Genomic DNA, 23,379 nt, shown 5'->3' with positions numbered 1-23,379 from the left:
GTTTACCACCCTGTACACCTGTATCATAACCCTCTTCCCACTAGAAGTGTTTGGAAAACATCTTTGTACCAGTCCATTCAGAAGAGGAGCACAAGGAAAGGCTGCTTAATGGATACACATCAATAGACCCCTGTGGTCAAAATTGTTGGGTTTCTGCAATGACACCTCTCTCCATCGGTGTCAACTTCAAACTTAGGAAAGCATCCTTAAACACTTCTAGTTATGGTATCAAATATTCTTTTTATAATACCTTCACAACAAGTAAGAATTGATCTGGATTCCTCTAAAGTAAATATATATATATACATATATATATATGTGTATTGCTATGAAACATATTGTTATGAAATCACATAAACTATTATTGAACAAAAATATCAAAATGTCAAGCTATTTTTTCTCAACATATCCTCTTTGAGGGCTACAGCCTTCTGACGGTAGTATTTCCATCTCATTAACCTTTCCTCTGCTGATGCCTTTGAATTATGACATTGGCAAAAAAGTATTAAATCAACTAAGGAGTGCCAGGAGAATGAACAAATATGTGTTGGAGAAAGTACAGCCAGAATGCTTCTCAGAAAGAGGGCCATGATACTTTGTCTCATGTACTTGGGCATGTTTTAAGGTGGGATAGGTCCCTAAACCCACTTGTTTGGTACAGTAGGGGCTCAGCAAAAAGAGAAAGAACTTCAACCCAATGGCTACATCAAAGGGCTCAACAAAGCAATGGTTATGAATATGTATGGGACTGGCCAGTGTTTTGTTGGACATTAGGTCTTTATGAGTTGGGCCGAATCCGTGGCAACAAATAATAAAACAAGCATTGCTTCCGGAACGGTATACTCTTCAATCTACACTGAGTCAATGTTGCCCTTTGAACATCTTCTAGGGATACAAATCTAGCTCGCTTCCAACATGCTTTGAGTCTTAAAGAGATACAAAGAAGGCTGCAGGGGTAAAGTCAGGACTGTGGGGCGAGAATCAGACGAGTGTTTTACTGAGAGAACTTGTCTGCAGCCGTCCATGGATCACAGGGACATGTTTAGGTCCTGTCTGTTTGACATAAATTTGTACACATGTGAAATGAAGCCCTCCTTAGCACCACCTACCCTCCCAGCACTTGTTCCCACACATGATTTGTCTAGGGCTGTTCCAGGATTTTTTTTTCCTCCTTGATGAATTAGTCGATCCAATTTTTGCATCCAACTAAGCCAAATAAATGAAAAGGTTGCCAAATTTAAGATTTGGTCCTTTCAATCCCAAACTTGCTTTCCCTCAGCAATAGATTGACAGTTCTGATGATTCAGATCATCAGAACGTCTATTTAACTACATTGTCTCTGAATAAACCGCCTACCATTAAAATCAATGAGCATTATTTAATTTTCCTAAGACGTCTCCTGATCACAACTGGTACCATCAGACAAAATTACAACTGTCTGACATCTTCTAAATCACATTTACACATTATTGCAACACTAAGTGTAATTCCCTAACATTCATAAATGTTGGAACACTAAATTCTTCTTAATGCCTTAGCATAAAAACAAAAAACAAATATGAACTCTCCTAATTAAAGTAATATTACTATTAAAGATTATGGTAGCTATATACCTACTACTCTAAGTTGATAGCTTTTCATTCAAATGATAAACAGCATAAATTCACTTGACAGCCTACATTTCTGCTGTTTCATGATTTCCGCTTTACAAAGGAAAGTTAATTTTCTACTTCAGAGGAGGAAAAGACTTCAAAAATGATTACAGAAACATTGTCCTCTCAACACTATGGCAGAAGAGCGATAACATAGATCATATAAACAATGGGAATATTGAAAATGATTCGTGGCTGGCAGAGACTTAACCATGTGATTGATTCTATAATTGTTTTTCTTGAGCCAATATTAACATTGATTTGCACTGTTTGAACATATGTCAACTAGCTAGAAAGAGGTCAGCCAGATGCGTATTGGGTGGTGAGAGGAAAATTATCAACTATGAAAAGTTTCCTCAAATAATTAATGAAAACTCTTGTTTAAATGTTCACCAAAGAAATGAGAAAGACGACTGTGTGGAAACATCTAATTTTCAGAGGAGAAAACTGAACAGGTTAGATGATGCACATGATTTTAGGGACGGATAAATGGCTTTTCAGAGAATGTTATCATAACCAAAATTCTGAAAACAATGTATATCAAATTTTTGGAAGAGGGAAAAAAGAAGCACCCCAACTATTTATTTTAATAATTTCTCCTGATTTATTTTCTTTGGCAAAGCAATGCTTAGGCACTTGTGCAAAGAACAGCAAGCTCAAAGTGGAGACTCTGCTAAAAGCACTCCATTAATTGTCACTGTCGGTGAGACATTTCTGATTTTATGAGGAAATTGGTTTTTACACACAGGGTAAGACTCCCGCTTTATCCATATCAACCTTTATTTAAATCCAATGAACTCATTAACCTTAATCTAGCCTGTTGCTGATTCTAAATCAGTTTACCAACTGCTGTTATTTTTTAAATAATATTCATAATAACATATAGTTGCCTGATTGGTCACATAAATCCATATATGATTTAACCGAAAATTTACTTAGTCTATCTTAATCAACATATTTAATTAACCAGTGCTATTTTGCATTTTGTTCCTGAGGTCTACATATGTTAGTAGGTTTCCGTTTGTGGCTCATTTAAATTATAGTCATTACATGGTGATGGTTGCCCAAGCTTCCACAGAACAGTTGGACAGATCCTTTTCGAGTTAGGCTCCAGCTTGATGATTTATCACAGAAGCCTAATTGCAATTAAAATAGTACAATTTTCTGGCAGGCAAGACTTATCTTCTTAAACCGGTTTGCATAAGACTGCGCAGGTGAAGCATCATATGCATTATTTTTCAAAAACAGTGAACTATGCTTGAAACACGGTGGTGAGGTTCTTCAAATGACCTGCTGGTAGAAGCAGCTCTCCATCTGCACACGGGTTTGGGGGATAGTTAAGTAAGTTAAAATAGCATTGTCTGTCTTGCTTGAAATGTGACATCGAGAGGTAGAGTCAACATCACCAAATCTTAAGTATGTACTGTCCCTCCATTTAAGAGAAAGTGTGTTTATTAAAGGTCTCTATTTTCAAGGTTTGTGTCACTGCATCAAGTCCATGAAATACTGTGATCAATATGCATAAGGCAATGGACTTGCCCAAATCAGAACCATCTGGAGGTAAGAGTCAATTAAACCAAACATTTATTTCATCCAGGGTTTAACGTCTATGTTAAGCTTATGTCTTTTGAAAGGCTGAAGTCTGAAATACACTTTTGGAGAATATTATGAATCAAAAGCCCCCTTTCCAAAATAGATCTCTATACATGTGAAATGATTTGTTTTTAGAGAATCTGGTTTTTTTTCAAAACTTGGATGATAAGTCCAGATTTTCAATATATGCCAGGCCGTTAAAGAGACTTCTTTTAATATAGCAAATATGCTAATCTCGTCTAGTTACAAAAATGAAGTTTCACTTGCAACTATATTTTATTAACACCTTTGCCTCTAGAAAGAAGTGTGATTTTAAGGATGAAAAAGTGCATTTCCCTCTAAATTAACTGAAGGATAAATTTTAAAGTTGGCATTTTTATAATTAGAGTAATAGATCTTAAAATTTTATTACTCCACTGAAAGATCAAGTCTCCAACCCTAGTTTTAAAAAACTCCTCTTTTATATATTGCCAGCTAATTATGGCATCTATTTAAAACAGGGGAGCACTCATATTTTAAAAGAGGGAAAAGAGCTATTCCAAGAAAAAAATATGATGCTTCAAATCACCTGGAGTCTTTTAAAGCCACGACGATGCTACTCTTACTTTGCTTTGAATGCCCTCTGTCTAGTACTGTTCTGACACATACCAGCTACATACTAAACGCCCACTGAATAGCAAAGTGAACGCCAACAAAATAAAATCTGAAGGAACACTAATTTATACGTATTAATGGATCACGGCACTGGCCTCCAGCCACAGAAAAATCTCATCGTGACACATCAGAGATTAAAACAATGGATAACAAGTGTAAAAATGAAGGATACAATTATAGAATACGTTTTCATATCCATTACAGAAAACGCATTATGGTTCAATCGCCTAGTGAAAAGGCTGGATACTGGCTCGCTGTCAGCCTTACAACATTCAATTCAAATAAGGGAAGTGCCAGCAGGTAGGAAGAGTTCGTCCAATGGCTGGGGGTGGGGAGGCGGGGCAGAATCAAGTGACCTCTGTTCAACAGGGGAAGACCTAAGGGAGGCTGTAGAGAAAACCTCCTTGAAGAACTCTTTGATCATTATCTGAATTTACATAGACTTCCTTGGATGCACCATCAGTAGAGGACATTATGAATGCGTGCAATCTAAAACGGTAAGTACTCATTTACATGTAGACAAACAGTATCAAGCAATCTATATTTCATGCCATGAAAATATTAAACATTTCAAATAAAACAATGGATCTAATCTATGTCCTTAAAGCCTGATCCTTACCCCTGAGGATTTGTGAAGCACCTTGCTTTTGTCCAGTTGTGTCATGCTGTTCACGTTAGTGGCACTGGGAGGGAAGGAAACTAGCACTTCTTGCATATCTGCTACTGAGTGCCATGCTTATTACAGATGTCTGAGGTCTGGTTCTCGAGGTCCATTGCAAATTAGATCCCACCTCTCTCTCTCCCTGGGCCCTAGGAAGCTTATCACAGCCTAGTGTAAATCAAGCAGTGAGTGGCTGTTGTTAACTGTCCGGGAGTTGGCCCCCTACACAAGACCACCCCCTGCACTACAGAATAAAGCTATACTTGTCATGTGATAACTCCATGATTCATCCTTAATGATACTTTTATAGCCTAAAGAAAATCACTCGACTTCTGTCATTTTTATTCTACTTGCTTAAACTTTTCCAAACAAAATGAATGAGTTTGGGGTGGTCATTTTTTTCTTTGTTTTACATTATTTTATTCCCCGCAGCACACGATCTATGTAGGAAAGAAGAACAATACCAAAGTCCAATCCAAGCCTAAGGGAACTGCACAATGAGGGTGTTTAAGGTCGATAAGAATATGAAAACTTCATTTCAACCACCTATGTCAAATGCAGCTAAATGAGATATGACTGCACTGATTTAGTTTTCCAGCTCATAAAGTGGCTTGAATTAGTAGCAGTCCCCCACTGTATTCTGCTCTAAATCCAAATCATTAACTGTGTCTTGATGGTGTCAGCTGTCGCAATACAAAGCAATGGATTTAGACCCGGAATATTAAGAAATATTGAGCTACTATGATACTACTACAGTCTCATGTATGTTCTATCACCCATGTACTCACACACGGTGACTTCAGATATTTAGGAAGAAAAGGTATTTATAGGGGAGCACATATTATTTTAAATCATGAAAAACAGCAAAGCTATTGGTAACTTTTTTTCTTCACTAACGTGGTTCATTCCAGAAATATGATCGATATACCCCAATGCCTTTTAACTAGTTTGATTACACCCTGGATGCCATTACTTCAACAGATATGCTTTCGAGTCTATGGAATAATTGGAAGCAAGGACCAGCAGGTTTCAAATGACTCCTGCTGTGTTAAGTACTGGCTGTGAAACAGATTCACTCTGGTATATGCTGTTCTGTAATAGGAGTGATGTATAAGGTGAAAATCCCCAGACATTGGGGTGGGGGTGGGGAGAAGGGAGGAGTAGGTTGCTATGGGTAATCGACCGACAGGGAAGTAAATTAATAACAAATACTAAAATGAGCAGAATAATTTTAAAGCACGACATGCAAGAGAAAACGGTAAAGCACTCCAAATGAAAGACGATGCAATTACACAAACAGGGAACAACAGAAAGGATGCTCAAAATAAAACAGAGCATTGCACCTGCTGTCCTCTGATGCTGCTTTAAAGAACAACTCTGAGAACTTCTAAATAACAAAAAAAAACTCACAAAAACAAAAGACAGATGATGCATTAAACCAACACCAAAAGAACAGACATGAGTTATGCAGTAAAATATATAACACAGCTCAGATTTAAGAAAAATTTTTTAAAAAATTAAAAGAGCACATTCCGTGACCCAGGGGGCCTGTCCATGGCAGACTATCCCCCTTGGACACGAGGGATGGAGAACAGAGCTGTCGTCACGTGTGTGCCTACCATGGGCCAGATATTCCCATGGCCCAGCTTATTCAATCACATAACAACCTTTGGATTAGGCACGGCTACACTCAGCGTTCAAGAACCAGTACTTTTAACAGATATGCTCAATGTGACACACAGTATATCATCAAGTCATTTTTCTTACTCCAAATATCAAAGCACTTGTCTTTGTCTCAGGTTTGTAAGCTGAGAAAAGAATTAAATAGGCCAAATAATCTCAAAGGTCCTTTCGAGACATGAGAATGGAAACTATTTTAGGAATTTCTATTAGACACCAAATTTATCTTTCTAAAATTACTATAGGACCTAGACACTGCATTAATCATTACTCAATTATTATTTGGCTTCTCTTTTTAGAATTTATCTGTGATTTAGGGTGATGTATGGATGTCTGTTAGGAAAGTTTAATGTGATGTCTTTAAAAAAAATGTTTCACTAGCAATCTGATAGAAGAATCCTGATAGTGTAGTGGGCTACGCGTTGGGCTGCTAACCGCAAAGTCACCAGTTCAAACCCAACAGCTGCTGCATGGGAGATAGATGAGGCTGTCTGCTCTGGTAAAGATGCAAAGTCTAGAAACCCAATTCCTCTTGTCCTGTAGAGTCACTATGAGTTGTAGTTAACTCCATGGCAGCGAGTTTGATTTATTTTTTTTGGTGGGGAGGGTGGCTTTGAATAGCAAGCAGATGAAAAACTAAACCTATTGATCATTAAGCTTAGAATAATTCAAAATAATCTAAACATCCCAGCATATAAATAAAGACATGTAGAAGGAAGTTGATCCTGGTGGGGTTTATTTTTTAAAATATTTTCATAGCACACATCATCCCATTCCATTATATTCCAATATGGGGGGGAAGAATAAATATTGTTAAGATAGGCAGACAGACTGCTGTATAAGAAACAAAAGAGAATGTAAATCAGACACCACTAAGTCCATTCACATCAGCACTGCTAATTCTGTGCTTCACGCACTGCTCCATATGCAGAAATAATGAATGAGTTAAAGCAATGATAAATGATATAATGCTGTAAAGTACATACATACATACACACACATGTTTGTGTTGAACAGCAGAGTCTGTATATAAGAATGTCTCTACTTATTCTTCCAAGGGACTAAGGGAATGCCAGTGTGGGTCTTCACAGGACAGCCAGAGATAGGTATCTTTTAAATAATGGAGCGTCTGCCAAGGATATTATAATTTCTTAGAGTGGAGAGGATGGGGACTTCTCAGTCACACACACACACACACACACACACACACACACACACGCCAAGCAGAGCTTTGTCATCAAGTCCCAGCTGTTTTAGAGAAAAATACAGAAACATCTGGAGCTAGACAGTCAGGATGATCTCTATATATTCTTTCTTCACTTTGGTCTCTGTTACATGAACAGACTTTGCTGGGCTTTCGTGTGGCATCTGCTGATCACATCTTCATATGGTCCTATGTTCTCAGGAAGGAGCATGGTGACTCATTGGTTAAGGGTGTGGCTGCTAGCTGAGAGCGTGGTGGTTTGAAACTCTTCTGCAGGAGAAGGCTATGGCAGCTGCTTCTATAATGATTAAACCAAGCCCAAATTCACCGCCATCAAGTGCAATCTGGTTCCCTGGACCAAGTACAGTTTCCCAGGCTGCAAGTCTTCACAGGAGCAAATAGCCTTTTCTTTCACCTACAGGAAGACTGGTGGATCTGAACTACTGATCTTGACCTTGGAACCCCTAAACTCTGTCTCTGGGGTCATTAAGCCCTGGCATCCAGTAGATGGCAATGAGGCGCTCCCTTCCTTCCTCCCACTTATTTCTGGCCCAGCGTTACTTAACACAGTTCTGCTGGCGCAGTGAGCTAAGGGCTGGGTTGCTAATGACAAAATGGGCATTCTTCACCACCAAGGGGGAAGATGAGCCTGTCTGCTCTTGTAAAGAGTCAGTCTGCAACCCCAAGGAGCAATCCTGCGCTGTCCTTTATGGTGGATATGGGGTAACTCCTGAATAATAATATGGGTACACCTAGTTGCAGAGTATGTGATACAGCCAAACAAACAAGTAGGTGAGCTACAGCCCCAAATAAATTAGTTGAACAACTATAATGTCTTTAATTGGAAAAAACTGTTTCCAACTTAGATATAGATTAAAAATAGTGTTTTTCAAGCAAAAGTAGGCCACACATAGGGAAGAAATTTCAGTGGCGAGGACAGGGTACTTTCTAGACCAGAAATAGAAACCACTGGCTTTAGTTAGGTGAACTGAGGAAAAAGCACTTCAGTTTTCTGAAAAGCAGTTTCCATGCGTGTTGTTGACTAAGATGCCCAGGCTTTCTTTATATAGCTGCTAAGTAAATTCAATGGAAAATGTTGCACATACATAAAGTACAATTCCTATAAGCTGATCTCTTGGGTTAGGTCAACCTGTATTGAATTTCTGGTCCAGACATTTTGGAGCATTCAGTTGCTAATCTGCAAGCTGCTCAGGGAACAAAGATGTTGTTGCATACTTTTGGAATGATTTAACATCTTATAAATCCCATGGAGATGCTCTATTATGTCCTAGAGAGTCAATACAAGGAGACACTTTTGTAGCTTCAGTCTTTTGAAGTGCAAATATAAATAAAGCAGGGTCTCTAACACCAAGATTTCATAAATTCTGTTTAATCAGTTATTCTTAAAAATGTGATATATCAGTATTTGGCTTGATGGAGTAGCCATTTGAAAATGAATGATCAGTAAGTGCCAGGATCATGTTTTGAACAACCCAAAAATATACGCCTGGGATTGATAACGTCTCAGCTGGAGAGGGTGCCAGGCCCCGCCAGTAACAGATGGTCCTGCAGGAATAGTTTAAACCCTAAGGAGCATTGCTCCCAGTCCCATCCAGAAGTCAATAACCCTTAGCTAAAGCAGAATTTAATTGCCTAAAACAGAGACTTGAGGTCTCAAAATGATTTTGTCTAATTATTACCATGTTTAAAAATCAATCAATGAACCTAACATGTTTTGTCAGCACTGTTTGGCAGAAGATCACACGGTCAAGACCAAAGCTGAAAATGAGTTCAATGAAACCGAAATATCCCAGAGATCAAGCCTGTTTCTACAGAGTTAACGCACTTGTAATACTCCTTTCATTGTCAAAGCAGAAGTAAAATGGAAATTCGTTTTCATTTAAAAATATATACTAACATCTCTTTTATGGTAGGAACTATCCATATGACTTGAGAATGCATTGGGAATATATATTAGTAATCACCAATCTTACGTTATTTCTTAACTTTGAGAAACACATCAGTCAGAAGAACTCAATCTTAAAAATTGCAAAGGAAAAATATATGAAAAAGTAAGTCAGAATAAATAAGGGATGTTCCATTTCTAGAAAGAAAGATGTATTTGCAAATGTTTGATACTTTATGGATGCTTGAGCCAAATCTGTGTGTGTGTTTATTTTTAATGAAAGATAACGCTGAAAGACCTTTGTGTCATTTGAAAATCTGTCAAGACCCTGAAAAAGCAGATGTCTTTTAAGCAAAGTAAATGAACCCAGTCTACCTAGTGAATGACAAGAAACGGGGCAAGACAAATTGCCAATGCAGGTGTGTGTACCACTAACAGCGCACGGAGAGGGCGGTCATGTGAATCATGGTTTCCAATGTGAAACTCGGTTCAGTAACAGGAATGTATGACACAGGAGAGCATCAACTCATAACTCACTCCATTTCTTCTCCATTTGTCCCTTGTGCCTACTACATAAAAAGGTCCCCACAGAATCCTCTGTGGTCGTGTGTCTGCACATCCTCAGCAGGTAGCTACCACACGGAGTGTAGATTGGTTGCATCCTCTAAATCCAAAAAGCACCAGTAGTCCTTGTTCTGCCCAGTCCCCTCCCGCCACCCTCAAGAGAAGGTCGACTAATAGAACTTCTGTCAGCAGAAGGTATTTTCTCCCTGTAAAAGGTACAAGTTCATTTTCTAAATCTTTCCGGATTTTAAATCTTCTTTTTTTTAGGTTTGTTTCATGTGGAAGAAAGAAAAATAAATTTCATCCATTGAATCGCAGTTGCTAATGTATTGTGCGTAAACATACATAGACACACACACGTTTTGTTTTCAAAATCACTCCCCTATCATGATTCTCAGCAGCTAACTACAAGCTGTGCATAGATTATATAATTTTTTCTAGTATACAAAAAATATACTATTTTAAAAATCATTTTTAATATGCTTGACTATTTCCACAGATTTCTATCTAAAAAGACCAGTCAGAGACAGTAAGCAGTGAAGACTTGCAAGGTATTTTTCTAAACACTGTGATAAAGGTAAATATATTGAAACTGAAGTGCCTCTGGATGAAATGCTGTGCTGAAAATACATACTCTTTACAATGGAACGAGAGGCATTCTCAAAATACAGTGAGGGGGGAAAGACTCAATAGCAATTCCTATGAAGATCGAAGCTAGGGTGTCTGCCTGGTTTACTGTGGGAAGAGAGGCTGTGTGTAATCTGAGAATATCTTCTGGGAAGGAGCGAAGGCCCGGTTGAGGCCATCAGAGTTGCCACCGGGCAGCATGAGCAGGTCTGCGTTATCTATCTGGAATACTGGAAATCATCAAAGAGTAAAAATGCTCATTCTTAGCCATGTGTGTGAGGTCCTCATTCCTTCAGACATATCCAATGTTTTAGCATCTGTGGGGAAACACAGGCAAGACTAATTCCTTAGGCTAAAAATCACTCTGACGTGGAGGGAAATGCGTTAGCTAGCTGTTTTACAAAGCCTTTGCTTCCTATTTAATAGGCACCTGCAATGTGAGCAGTATACAAAGCTCTCTACTTTTTAAAACCCCACTTAATTTTCAGCGCTGATTTCCTGCAATCTCAGAGCTTATGAAGGGTTGCCTGTGTTCATACAGATCTATGCAACATGTGCCAGGACTTCTCTGTCTGTGATGCCATTCATTTAGAGGTGAATCCCAAATTTCTATCACTGGAACGCTTAGTTCCGACTAAAATAAATAGTCTCGGGATGAAATCCGAAGATTCGGAGGACAGTAAGAGGAGAGCAATATATGCAAATGTCAACGGAATGACAACTCTTCAAACCATTCACAACTGAACCTTAAAGACCCAGACACCCTGCCATCCAGGTGTTTCTCAAGTTCCTGAATGGGACTAGAGCATTTCTTTATCTACTGCTAACAGGCTGCAAAGGACCAGTGATTTAAGATGAAAAAATAAGGGTAATCCAGATTGGAGAGACGACCAGATAAGAAAGCCATTCTGCAGAGGGGTACTAAAATTAGCGAGGTTACACAAAAATGATAATTAAAAAAATTGGCCATTCTGCCTGCAGCCCACATAATTAAAAATCTGTATCAGTGAAGAAGTGGTGAAACTGGAGTGGACTCCTTTCCAGAGCAGATAAATTGATATGCTTTTCATAAGGAATTCTGGGATAGTCCAGGTGAATTGGCCAGAAAGAATCAATTAAATGTGCCTCGAGCAATTTTCCAGTGCCTCCATCTCCCCCACTTCTAACCATGCAGGTGGTTCCATGTTCCTCAGTTGAAACATGATAGATGTTCGCGTTCTGTCATCTCTCAGAACATTAGAGATCTAGGGAAAATGCTTTCTCATGTCACTTAAATAATGGATAAGTGTGTAAACACATCTCCCAATGAACTTTGAGTTCTGAAGCCTTCGTGTTATATGCTACAGGTTGAAACTTCTCCTGATTAATCTACATCACTTAAGCACAAATCAATAGACACCCAGATGCAAGAGATTAAAAATGGGTAGTTGTTTTTTTTTCTTCTTCAAGTTTCTCCTTGCCATGACACTTTACTGGTAAGAAAGGGCAGTTGTTTAAATTACTTCAGAAGTTAACATTTTAATGAATCTTGGCTTAGGGAGAAAGAATATCAATCCAAAGCAAAATGTCAATCACAGTAATATATTGTTCTTGATATATGGTTCTGATGACTGACAGCCCAATAGGTTTGTATCAAACAAAGGCAAAAAGCATGTGTTCCTTTCCAAATGAAATGTTTGACAGATTTAACAGCTTTCTGAAATAACAACAGATGAAATCCTAAACAGCAGAGTATATTTCCTATAGACACGATATATTGTGTTGGAACATTTGGCGTCACTTCGGTAATCGCATGCAGATTTGGGAGTACTAACTATTGAAAATACCCGTAAGATAATTAGCATTCTGACTTCTTAAAAGTCGGATTCCAAAGCCTCCAAATCTTTTGTTAGCCACTTTCTGAGCCATCGTCCAAAATTCTCACGAATCCCTGGCCAATCATTCCACCATATTTGTATAAACCCCATATCAACTTTAGAGTCCTCATATTTGGTATATTGTGGGGGAATGTGTGGGTGGGGGGAGGAGTCAATGTAAACTTAGGTGGCAAGAAAGGACGGAAAAAAGCACCCGTGATAAATGACTCCTAATTAGTTTCCAACTTAGTTGACTCTATTATATTAATATATACTTCTCCAGGTTACAAAGAGACACTAAAGAGACAGGTGTACAGTCTGGGTTAGGGACCGCTTCTTGTAGAACACCAGACTCAAACTCAAAGAAAGTGTATCCCAACGATTTAAAGAGAAAACTGTACCCAGAAAATCCACAAGGTTCCCTTTCTTGTAATTGGTTGGTTGATTGTTCAACTCTCTGTGAGCTGAAAGCACTCGTGATGGAGCTGAGCTGAGCACATCCTGAAGAAGAGCAGGGCAGGCAATGCAAGCGCCTGCAGCCCTGCCCCCACCGGGAATGGCCCCTCTCAGTTAACAAGCCTCTGCCTCTTTCAGGATTTCATGGATTTCTGCATCCTGCCCCCCACGGGGGCAATGGAAAACACAAACAAAAAATGATACACCACCTTAAACTTAACCATGGAAACAGAGCTATGAGAAAAGATAGTTTTTGTATAACTCAGCACTACAAGGTGGGACATGGGGAGGCCCATCAGCATGCGATTTCTAACATTCTGTATGTAGTCCAAAAGGTATGTCCACTTGCAAATTAAAGTTCAAGAGTCAAAAAAGCAAAGCGATTCAGGTAATTTTAACGATTCCAAAATCTGTTTGTTCTGTCACCATGGGAATGACTATCCAAAACTAAGACAAAACTTCCACTTATATTGTTTCAATATTTAGACTAAGTTGCAATAAAATCAGGAAGCATTATCATAAATATTCAAATACAGAAATTATTTTCTTCATGGACAATTATTCAGGAGCTACCTGACATGTGAAATACAAGGGTAATTTTTCATTGTGGTTCTCCTTATGATTATTAGTAACGGATATAACGGTGCCCTTTGAATTTTATAGCCTGGCAGTAACCAACTGGGGAAGAACGGGAAAGTGGAGAGTTTGAATGGATACCCACTCCCTACTTCAAATTCCTGAGTGAATGTGCAAGTGTTTGTGAGTGTCTTCAACTTCATAATATGGAAACTAACCGCATGACTAAGGACTACTTAGGGAAAGAGAAGGCATAGGAATAAAAGCCGCAACTGATAACAATAACAAACACTTTCCATTTGGGGGGGGGGAGGGGCAGATATCAACTGTCACTATCTCCACACAACAAAATTTAGTAGCTTAAACTATCGTAACCTTTTTGCTAAGCTCACATTTAAATGATTTCCAATTTCACTTTGCTTTTCCACTGCACTAAATAGCGAGTCTATGACCGTCTTGTGAACTTTACATGATATAAGCCCATTTGTTGTGGCTGCGGAGGGATTACTCAAAAGTGAAAAGGAATCATACGTGTAGTGTAGTACCTAAAAACGGTTTGCAGGAAAAGCAATGCCCTGCATACCATGCAAGCTCATGCACACAAATGGGGATCCCATGGACCCAGGTTTCAGTGTCTCATTTCTCGAGATAGACACAGAGTCCTTTATGAGCAAATAGGCAGCGGGGATGTGAGAAGTCAGAAATCAAGATGCGTGAGTTCAACAGCAAATGGTTTCATTCAAGAGACAAAACATGACAATTTACCAAGTACGGAATTCTAGCGCAACTAACAAAGAGAGTTGTATCACTTAAAGAAGTTGTCAAACTTAAATAGGTCTACTAATCTTTTTTTCTCTTTTAAAAATTTCATTTATACCCTCCCCACCTCCCAAAGTACACTTGGGCCATGAAAATTAATTCTTCAAATGTTATCAACAGGGCTTAGCAATAAACAGGTAACTGAAGCCTGCAGCGACAATAAAATCAGTCAATAAGTGGGCTCAGAGAAGGGCTGTGTTAAAACAGATCCTCTGGAAAGGCTCATCTGGGAGAAAAGAAACTGATGTGTCTTATTCCATGGTGACAAGGCAGTGGTTCTAGAAGTGTGGGCCTAGGCTGGAAGCCTCACCACCACCCGGGAACTTGTTTGCCACAGGACAATCTCTGGCCCTGCCACAGTGCATGGAAACAGAACCTCCAGGTGTCGGCCCAATCAGCTATGTTTTTAAAAGTCTCCCCGGTGATTTCGAAGCACACAGAACATTGGGAACTAATTGCATATGATTTGTTTATCCTGTCATATTTATTAAGAATATAGTTTTTTTTTCCTTTTCGATACATTATACCAATGAGGGTGTATATTCAATACATTTTTACCACATAAATCCCTATGGGCACTGATTATATTGTAATCTGTCTTAGAACTATGGCTGTGAACTTTGTTTTATGAAAAAAAATCAAGACATGATCTTTAGATAAAATATGGAAATTTCACTCAATCTGTGAAGGTTACATCTAAACTATTCATATAAATAATTTGGGGGTCAACCAGTGTCAGATTTGTGGCATTCAAGAAAACTGCCAAGTTTATTAAAACAGAGTGAATGAAAAATAGGAGTTTACCATTGTATTTCTTTTATAGGGGAAACAACCCTGGGGGGAGTGGGAAGGGGTTGAGTTGGGGGATGGAGGGGCAAATCAGGTACTGATGCACCACAAATCAACCCATGAAGTCAAAGCTGGGTGTATTTTCATTGGGTAATACAAATGAATGTTATTTAAAGTTGGTAAACTTTTGCCTGGACATCCTCACACCTACCAAGAGAAGGGCAAAGGGAAGCAATTATCTCAGGAAAGTTTAGAATGCACATACTTTAATTCCAGATAAGGAATTATTCAGCATTCCATTTGAAAACTTCTATCATACAAATTATCTCATGACAGCCTCAGCCTCCACCACAAGTCTTTTTCCAGACTTTGCAGAAAAGCACTTAACAATGAAGTCACTATACTACATAGAATTATAGATGGTTTCAACTATCCTGGTTTAAATCAGAGAGTAGATCTGTGTATCAATGCTCATCTCCAGCACATTTACATAAGAGAAAAGGTCATGGAAGCAAACTACCAGTATTTTTCTTTGACAAAAACATTTCAGACTTTCTATGGAAAGTTCTGAATGACATTAATTATCTTCAGGGTATTGTGCAACCAAAAAAATACTGTAAGTATATCCTGAGTGACTTCTACAATACGAGTAAGTTAATCGTGTTTACTTTCCTAAATTGCTTTTCTAACTAATTGTAAATCAATGAACTTGCAACTAATCACAAAATTCACCATCTTTCAACTTAAAAAAACAAACCAACAAAAAAAAACTTTACTGGGACCCGGACAGTTTCTAAGTCTCAAAATACCAACCTCTTTTTAAAAACTGGTCAAGTTAACAGGAAAGGAAGTCATCCCAACTTCAACAGACATGAGAACCTCATGGTCACCTCGAGATCTCCCATGACAGAGTTAAGGGCTCTCATTTAGTGCATCTGGCTCAAAGAATCTGTCCTTGAAACACACTGTAGAGCCTTTACTTGTGAAGACACGGAGATTTTAGGTGTATAAGCACAGGTGCTATACACTTTGAGAGTAGTGGCGTGACATATAGTAAATGTCACTTGCAGTCATGAAGACCTCGTCAATGTGAAGCCTTATAGTAGCTTCTAGAGTAACAAGCAAGAGAGAATACGTGAGAAACAAGAGTTCCAAGAAGATGCCCCATTCCACTCAGCCCCTTCCCAGAAAAAAAGTAGAAAACAATACTTGGTTTTACAAGAACTCCTCCAGGACAGTCACTGTCTTGCACGCTCATTTAACTTTCCTTGGCCTTCTGAAGTGTATAGAAACATTTCTTCCTTTTAGCCACACACAAACGTGCCCATCCCTACCAGGTGACTCACTACACCAACAGAGACAGGAAGTAGGTGACAAAATCCTAGAAAGTTAGTGTGATGAGAACAAAGCACAAAAGAGCAAGCAGATGAAGTTCAATACTAGTTGCTCCAGCGCAACTATCATTAAATAAAAGGTATCTTTGGCCGTGGCACCAGCTTGATCCTTCCCTCCCCCTTTCCCTCACTACTGCAGGATTGGCACCTGGCCAACACAGGCGCCATGATACCCTAGTGCCATCTACAGGCTATTATTGACATTCAAATTTTGTGGCAATGGACAAGCACCAGTGAAATAAATTAGACAGCGCTGCATTTAAATCTTTATTAACAAGGAATTATTAGACCTACGAAAAACTAATTCTGGATTTGGTTGAAATATGAGTTTCTCAGCCTCTTAATCCCTCTTCATATGGCATATTTCACAGTTTAAAATGAGTTATGACAGATCACTTATGCATTACTAAAATGAGAGAATATTTACAATGGATTCATTCTTTTCTGTATAAATCTGCTCTGTTAGGGAGAAAAGCATTTCTTTTTGTTTGTTTTTGGAAAGGGTACTTTGGCCGTGGTGGACAATCTGAAAATCTTTCTATGAAATATCCAATTTTCCAAAAGAGAGTAAAATAATTTGAAATCAAAGAGAAGACTTCCTGTATGGCTTAGTTGCAAGCTACCAATAACCATGTGCATCAGAGGGGGACGTATACTTAAAATTCTACGATCTTGTTCAGAGACTGAAAAAAAACAAACCCACCCCTTTGGTAGCAGCCTCAGCTCCCAAAAGATTTACAGCAGTCAGACCTTCAAACGTCATTCAAAGTTGAGATCTGAAGGTGACTTTTTTAGATCAAAACAGGACTTGGACGTTGTGAAGCAGTCCGTTTGGAAACCCCAGGAGCAGAATCTGGCCTAACAGGGCAGCATTGCTTCTTTGGCAAGCATTGCCTTGGGACATTTGGGAGGGGGCGGGGAAAGAATTTTTCCTCTTTTCATCTTGTACCATTTGAAGGAAACTAGGAGGTTGAACAATTCTCAGAAGTCAGAAATGTCAACGCTGTTCTAAAAATTCTTGGCTGAGCCCCAGAGTAATAGAAAAGGGGTCAAGGTTTTTTTTTTTTTTTCCCTTTAATTCCCTTCCCTCTTTAGGCTTTCACTAAGGTAAAGTTAGACCAAAGCAAGAGCCACACTGGCGCGTTAATACTGGTTGACGGGGCACTTGTATGCAGTACTTATAGACCAGTAGAAGTGCTCGTTTACCTGTCTGGTGTGTAAGGGACCCTTTGTCTTGAAGCCTCCTTGGGAGCTGCACTCTGAGGCACTGAAGTGGTCTGAACTAGTGGACGAGCGTTTGGAAAGCGTGTCACAGCCCCCGACAAAGGTGTTGTCCAAAGGGAGTTCCTGAATCACATGGTGCTTTTTCACAGAAACGGGAGTGTCAGGTTTGAGATGAAACGCAGGTTGTGGAGAGGCAGACTTGTAGTGCTTGGCCAAGTCAGGGCTGTTGGGCTTGAAGGTTGTCGGAGGGGCAGGCCCCCAGTCAAATCTTCCTATACTCTGCTCCTCCAGCTCGGCGGGCAGGCTGATGGTCCCATTGATGGGTTCGTGAACTGCGTCATCCGGCTTGGACTCTTCGATCGTCACAAAGTTCAAGAGCGAACTCTTGGGGGACTTTCTTTTCTTCCTTTTCTTTTTCTTGTTTTGCTTGTTCTCCTGGTTCGGGGACATCCATTCGGCACCTTGCTTGCTCCTCTGAGCAGCTTTGAACCTTGAAGCGTGGCGACAGCGCACCAGCACGGTGACGAAGATCACGACAATGACCACCATGGCGCCGGCCACGATGGCGATCATGATGGTGAGATAGTCCTCGTTCTGATAGGGTTGGCTACTGTCCCCGATGTTCCTGTCCAAGGGGGTCTCCATAGTCCTGCGGATCAAGTCGTAGATGTAGGAGGCGTTGCCAGCGGTGTCATTCACGTAGAGAAAAACCAGCACCAGCGTGTGCAGGGACTTCGGGTACCCCAGGTCGCTTATGTTGACCACCAAACGGTGCAAGCCCACGTCGGTGGGGGCCGGCTTCTCCTCCAGGGTGATGTTACCGGTGACTGGGTCGATCCGAAACAAGCCTTTGTTGTTCCCATTCACGATGGTGTACTTCAGCTCCGCGTTCATTCCCGTGTCGATATCCACGGCGAACACTTCGGCCACCACGGAGCCGGGAATGGCCGAGAGGGGCACCAACTTGAAGGACGTGTTGGACGGTGGCGAGATGACAACGGGGCTATTGTCGTTGACATCGATGACATTGATCGTGACTTTAGCCGTGGAGGAACGGGGTGGCTGTCCTCCATCGGTGGCTCTGACATCGAAAGTGTAGGAGCTCTGTTGCTCTCTATCAAAAGACACATTGGACTTGATGACTCCGGAGTAGGGATCCAACACAAAATTCTCGTTGTCATTCAGAATGGAAAGAGTCACGGCTTTGTTGTCCCCGGCATCTGCATCTGTCACCGTGATCACCCCCACAGTACTATACTTTGGCAGATTCTCCGACACAAAAAACTGGAAGTGGTTGTGAGTAAACTTGGGGCTGTTGTCATTCTCATCCAGCACGGTGACTATCACCGCTGCTTGGCTTTGGAGGGGAGGGGTCCCGTTGTCCCGGGCGGTGACTGTGAAAATGAAGCGCTCCTGCTCTTCCCGGTCAAAGACCCTAGAGGCTTTCAAAACCCCGGTCTTCCGGTCCAGATCAAAGAAGGAGGCATTGGGCCCCAGCTGATACACAATGTCCGCATTTTTCCCACTGTCCTCGTCCGAGGCACTAATCGTGGTTAAGTATAACCCACGCCGGTTGTTTTCAGAAACTGACAGCTCAATTACAGGCTGGTGGAAAATTGGTGGGTTGTCATTTTCATCCTCCAGCTTAACCCTTACCAGGGCAGTCTGGTTTAAACTGGGCTTCCCCGAGTCAGAGGCCACGATTTTAAAGCTGAATTCTTTGGTGCCCTCATAGTCCAACAGAGAAGAAGTCTCTAACAAATACTGGTTGTCGTACACGGCCTTCAAATGAAAAGGGACCTCACGTTCAATGAAGCAGATCACTTTGCCATTCACATCTGTGTCTTTATCTGAAACGGTAATTAGGGCAATCTTTGTATTGACAGGATCTTTCTCAGATAAGTACACGGTGCCATTGATGGGACTTATAATGTACCTGAGGTCTATGTTGGGAGGGTTATCATTTACATCCGTGACATTGATAGTAACCGTTGCCCGGGCAGGAGTGGAGCTGCCATCACTAGCCAGCACTGTCACTTTGTGAATGGCTGTCTCCTCCCGGTCTAAGGACCTCTGAACCGTGATCAGCCCAGTCGTATTATTTAAAGCAAAGAGTCTTTTGGTTGCAGGGGCAACCTGGGCACCAAAAATGTACCGGATCTCTGCATTACTGCCTACGTCTGCATCAGTGGCATGGAGCTGAATCACAGAGGTGCCCACGGGAGCATTCTCTGGGATATGCACCTCCACTTGACCCTCTTTAAACACCGGCCGGTTGTCATTGACATCACTTACTGTGACCTGCAGTATGGCCGTGCTGGATTTCTGGGGGGTGCCTCCATCCTCCACTTTGATTTTCATCACATAGGTGTCTTTCTGTTCTCTGTCCAAGTTTTGCTGAACAATCAATTGCGGCCACTTCTCTCCCTCCGGAGTTTCCACTATATCCAGGCCAAAAACACTCTGCCCGTTTAGCAATTCATAATGCTGCACACCATTGAAGCCTGTGTCGGGATCTGTGGCTGATGGGATCGGAAAGCGGCTGTTGATCAAAGTGTTTTCCGGAATGGAAATGTTGATGACGGGAGACGGAAACATGGGGGCATTGTCATTGGTATCCTTGACGATGATTTTGATCTTGATCAGCCGGAAGAAATCATTGGGAAGGATCACCACCTCAAGTTCAAAGAAACACTCGTTCTCCTCGGCATAGGAGGCTCCAGCACAGAGTTTTTCCCTGTCTATTCGATTGGAGGTTGTGAAGATTTCCCCCGTGCTACTGGACACTTTCACCAGAGGGGCATCCCCAGCTTTAGAAACCAGTCTGTAGACAAGGCTGGCGCTGGTCCCTGTGGCAGCATTGATGTGAGAAATGTTCAGATCCTTTGGTATGTTTCCTATGGGCACATTTTCAGGCAACTCCTCTCTAATAGTGTAAATAAGTTCTTGAGCTATTGCGGAATCCAGTCTTAAACAGGCGATCAGAGCAGCCAACAGGTAAAAATCCCTCAGGTCCATGATAATGTATTTATTTTCTTGTCCTTGGTTTTAGGGCTTAGAGGGATCCACTGAGGAAAGATGTACAGATTGCAAGAGGAAGCGTGCGTGGACTGGAGGACGCATTACATCTCATCCCTTATTTGGATACAGCCACTGTCAACACAATCGTATAGACAACATTATTCTTCAGTAAAGGAGAAGCACACACACAAACACACAGTCACAGATCATCACAACCCACTTTCCTCTGAACATTAGGAAACGTGGCAGTTGGCTGGGCTACTGTTTGCAAGTTAACTCTATGGAGGAAAAAACAAAATCTCTCTTTGCTTGTTGCATTGGCCCACGGAAAAGGAAAAGCAGCCACTTTTGAATTAAGGACAGCTGCTGTTGCGTTTTGTTTTCTACCTGTATTCGCCCACATTGTCTTTGGGATGCTGCCTCTTGGAAAATAGGCATTCCTCTTCTCCCCTCGCCCCTCCCCCTCTCCTAGCTGCCTACTTGTGCCTAACCCACCTCCCTCAGTTGTTTTTTTGTTTTAGTTTTATTTTGTGGGGGCATTTTTTTAGGTTCAAGTGAAAACCCTGAGTATTTAGCGAGATGCTTCTTGCTAATTGCGTTGCCACATGTCAGATGTGATGTGTTTTCTTCTCCGAGTCACTCTTTCTTCTAAAAAGACGATCTTTCCTTTCCCTCCCAGATCTCCAACTGCCTCCTAACAGAATCTTACTGGGAAACCAGCATCCTGACATGCTGCTGCAGCATCACCATCACGAGAGATAGTCACCGGCCACTTCAGAGCCTCACTGCCTACCAGCACAATACCAAGACTGCACAGCTCTTACCCAGAGCCTGCTCTCCTTTCTTCATATTGCTCAGTTATCCCCGTTGGAATTAATAAACACATTCAAACTTTTTAAAAAATGCCTAATATTTTGAAATTCCTTATTCTAGAGTTGGAAGCGACTGTCAAGATGTAAGGGAAACGCAGTTAACATTCCCTCTCCAAAGGCACGGTATTTTCTACTGAGTATTTTTTAATGGGGGGGGGGGTGGTCGTGAAAAATGCAGCCTCTTAACCCTGATCCCTGGCTATATTAGCAGCAGCTGCTCCACGTAAATACTGCAACCCATAATGCAGGTGACAAAAATAAATAAATAAGATAAAGCTGCGGCTTAGATGCTCCTCCAACTGCAATTTCAACGGACGCAAGGCTCCAGGCAGCCACCGACTAGAGTAGGCTGGCCAGCTCCCCAGCACCAATCTCATCTGCATTCGGCTGCACGGTAGCTGCTGCCCGCGATTAGTTCCGGCAGAGTGCTGCAGGTAGGGATGCAGACACAGCCGAGCGGGTGAGCTCTGCCCCGACCGGTTACCCAATTACAGACCTCGCTCTTCTCCACGGAGGCTCCACGGAGACACAGAATTGACAATTGTGCATGCGAAACTTTACACTTACGTGAGTTGCCTCCACCTTTCCCCTTTCTCGGTATGCTGCAGTTAGGAAGGATGGGTTCCAACGCATAGAAAGCCATGTATCTGGGAGCACCAGTTTGGGGAGAAATCAGAAGCTGCCAAACGTTGCCTCCCGGTAAAATGTGTTGCTTCGGGCTGGCAAATTAGCAACTCCAAAGAACAAATTCACAGATTGGTCGTTGGCCATTCTCTCCACATTTCCTCGCGCTTCCCCACTGGGTCTGGGCTCTTCTGGTGTCTGGCACACACGCACACATGCACGGCACAGCCAGGGGCACTTCGTCAGCTCAGGAGTATTTTCCACAGCACCACGCATAGCATGTCAGCGCGATAGCAAGGCTGCTCAAGTCTCTAACTTCTGGTAGGAAACGTCCGAGTTGGGGTGACGGGGATTCTCAGGCTGCTCTCCGGGGGCTGACAGTTGCCTGAAGAATTCCTAATCAGTTCTCTCTTTCATGCTTCAGAGACTCTGAGGCGCTCCTTCCCGGCGTGCACGCTCTCCCTCTCTCCCTTCTCTGCCCCGCTCTGCTTCTCCCTCTCCTCTCTGCTCTCTTCTCTCTCTCTGAACTGAATTTCTTGATATAACTCTCAATAAGCCCTGAGGGAGGGCGTGACGGCAGAGGCCACGCCCCCGCCCCTGATTGGCCTGCATCTTGCGGTGCGGGCGGCCGCGGGCGGCCGCGACGGAGGGGGCCTGGAACAAGGCGCTGACTGTCTCCCGGCTTCCCGTCCTAGCCGCCCCCTCGGCAGCCGCCAAAACCCGGAGACGGAATCCTGGCCCCGGGAGAGCCGGGTTCCAAGAGGCGCACTGAGCATGCCCAGCAGGGTCCGGCCGGGGAGGGGAGCGTCTGCGCTCTGCAGGCCCTAGCGGGCGCGGGCGCGGGCGCGGGCGCGGGCGCGGGCCGGCTGGAGCGGCGAGCGAGCTGGCTGCGGCTCCGAGAGGCACCGCACCGGCAGACGGCGGCGGCCGGCCCAGAGGCGGCCGTGGGCGGCGCGGGGTCGCTGGACCCCCGGGCGGCGCGGCGGGCAGCTGGGGGCCGCCTTGGCGGCTGCTCTCTGCAAGCACATTTTGTACTTCTGGGGGTTTTTTTTGGTTCAATGACAAAGGGGCCCGAATGCGCTGAGGACAAGGCGCGAACCCGAGGCTCCGGGCGCGCGACGCCCCGCCGCCCTGCGAAGGGAGCGCGGGCGGGCGAGCGCGGGGCGCGGAGCGAGCCCAACGGACCCCCCGCCCGCGCTGCGGAGAA

At 42.3% G+C, this 23,379-nt stretch overlaps 1 protein-coding gene across 6 annotated transcripts in view; it reads right to left on the bottom strand.

Moving 5' to 3' along the window:
• PCDH9 (protocadherin 9) overlaps positions 1-22,707 on the bottom strand; it is a 1,088,104-nt gene extending 1,065,397 nt beyond the window's left edge. For all 6 annotated transcript variants that reach the window (XM_075562988.1, XM_075562989.1, XM_075562992.1 and 3 more), the window contains exons 1-2: positions 22,116-22,707; positions 17,638-20,808 (exon numbers count right to left, since the gene is read on the bottom strand). In XM_075562988.1, coding sequence (XP_075419103.1) covers positions 17,638-20,673 — 3,036 coding nt within the window. In that variant the 5' untranslated portion in view covers positions 20,674-20,808; positions 22,116-22,707. The remainder of the gene's footprint in view (positions 1-17,637; positions 20,809-22,115) is intronic.
• Positions 22,708-23,379: the final 672 nt, after the last annotated feature.

The sequence above is a fragment of the Tenrec ecaudatus genome, chromosome 11, assembly GCF_050624435.1.
Source record: "Tenrec ecaudatus isolate mTenEca1 chromosome 11, mTenEca1.hap1, whole genome shotgun sequence".
Taxonomy (NCBI): Eukaryota; Metazoa; Chordata; class Mammalia; order Afrosoricida; family Tenrecidae; genus Tenrec; species Tenrec ecaudatus.
Note: the sequence above shows the minus strand (reverse complement) of the source record. Positions and strands in the feature narration are given on the sequence as shown.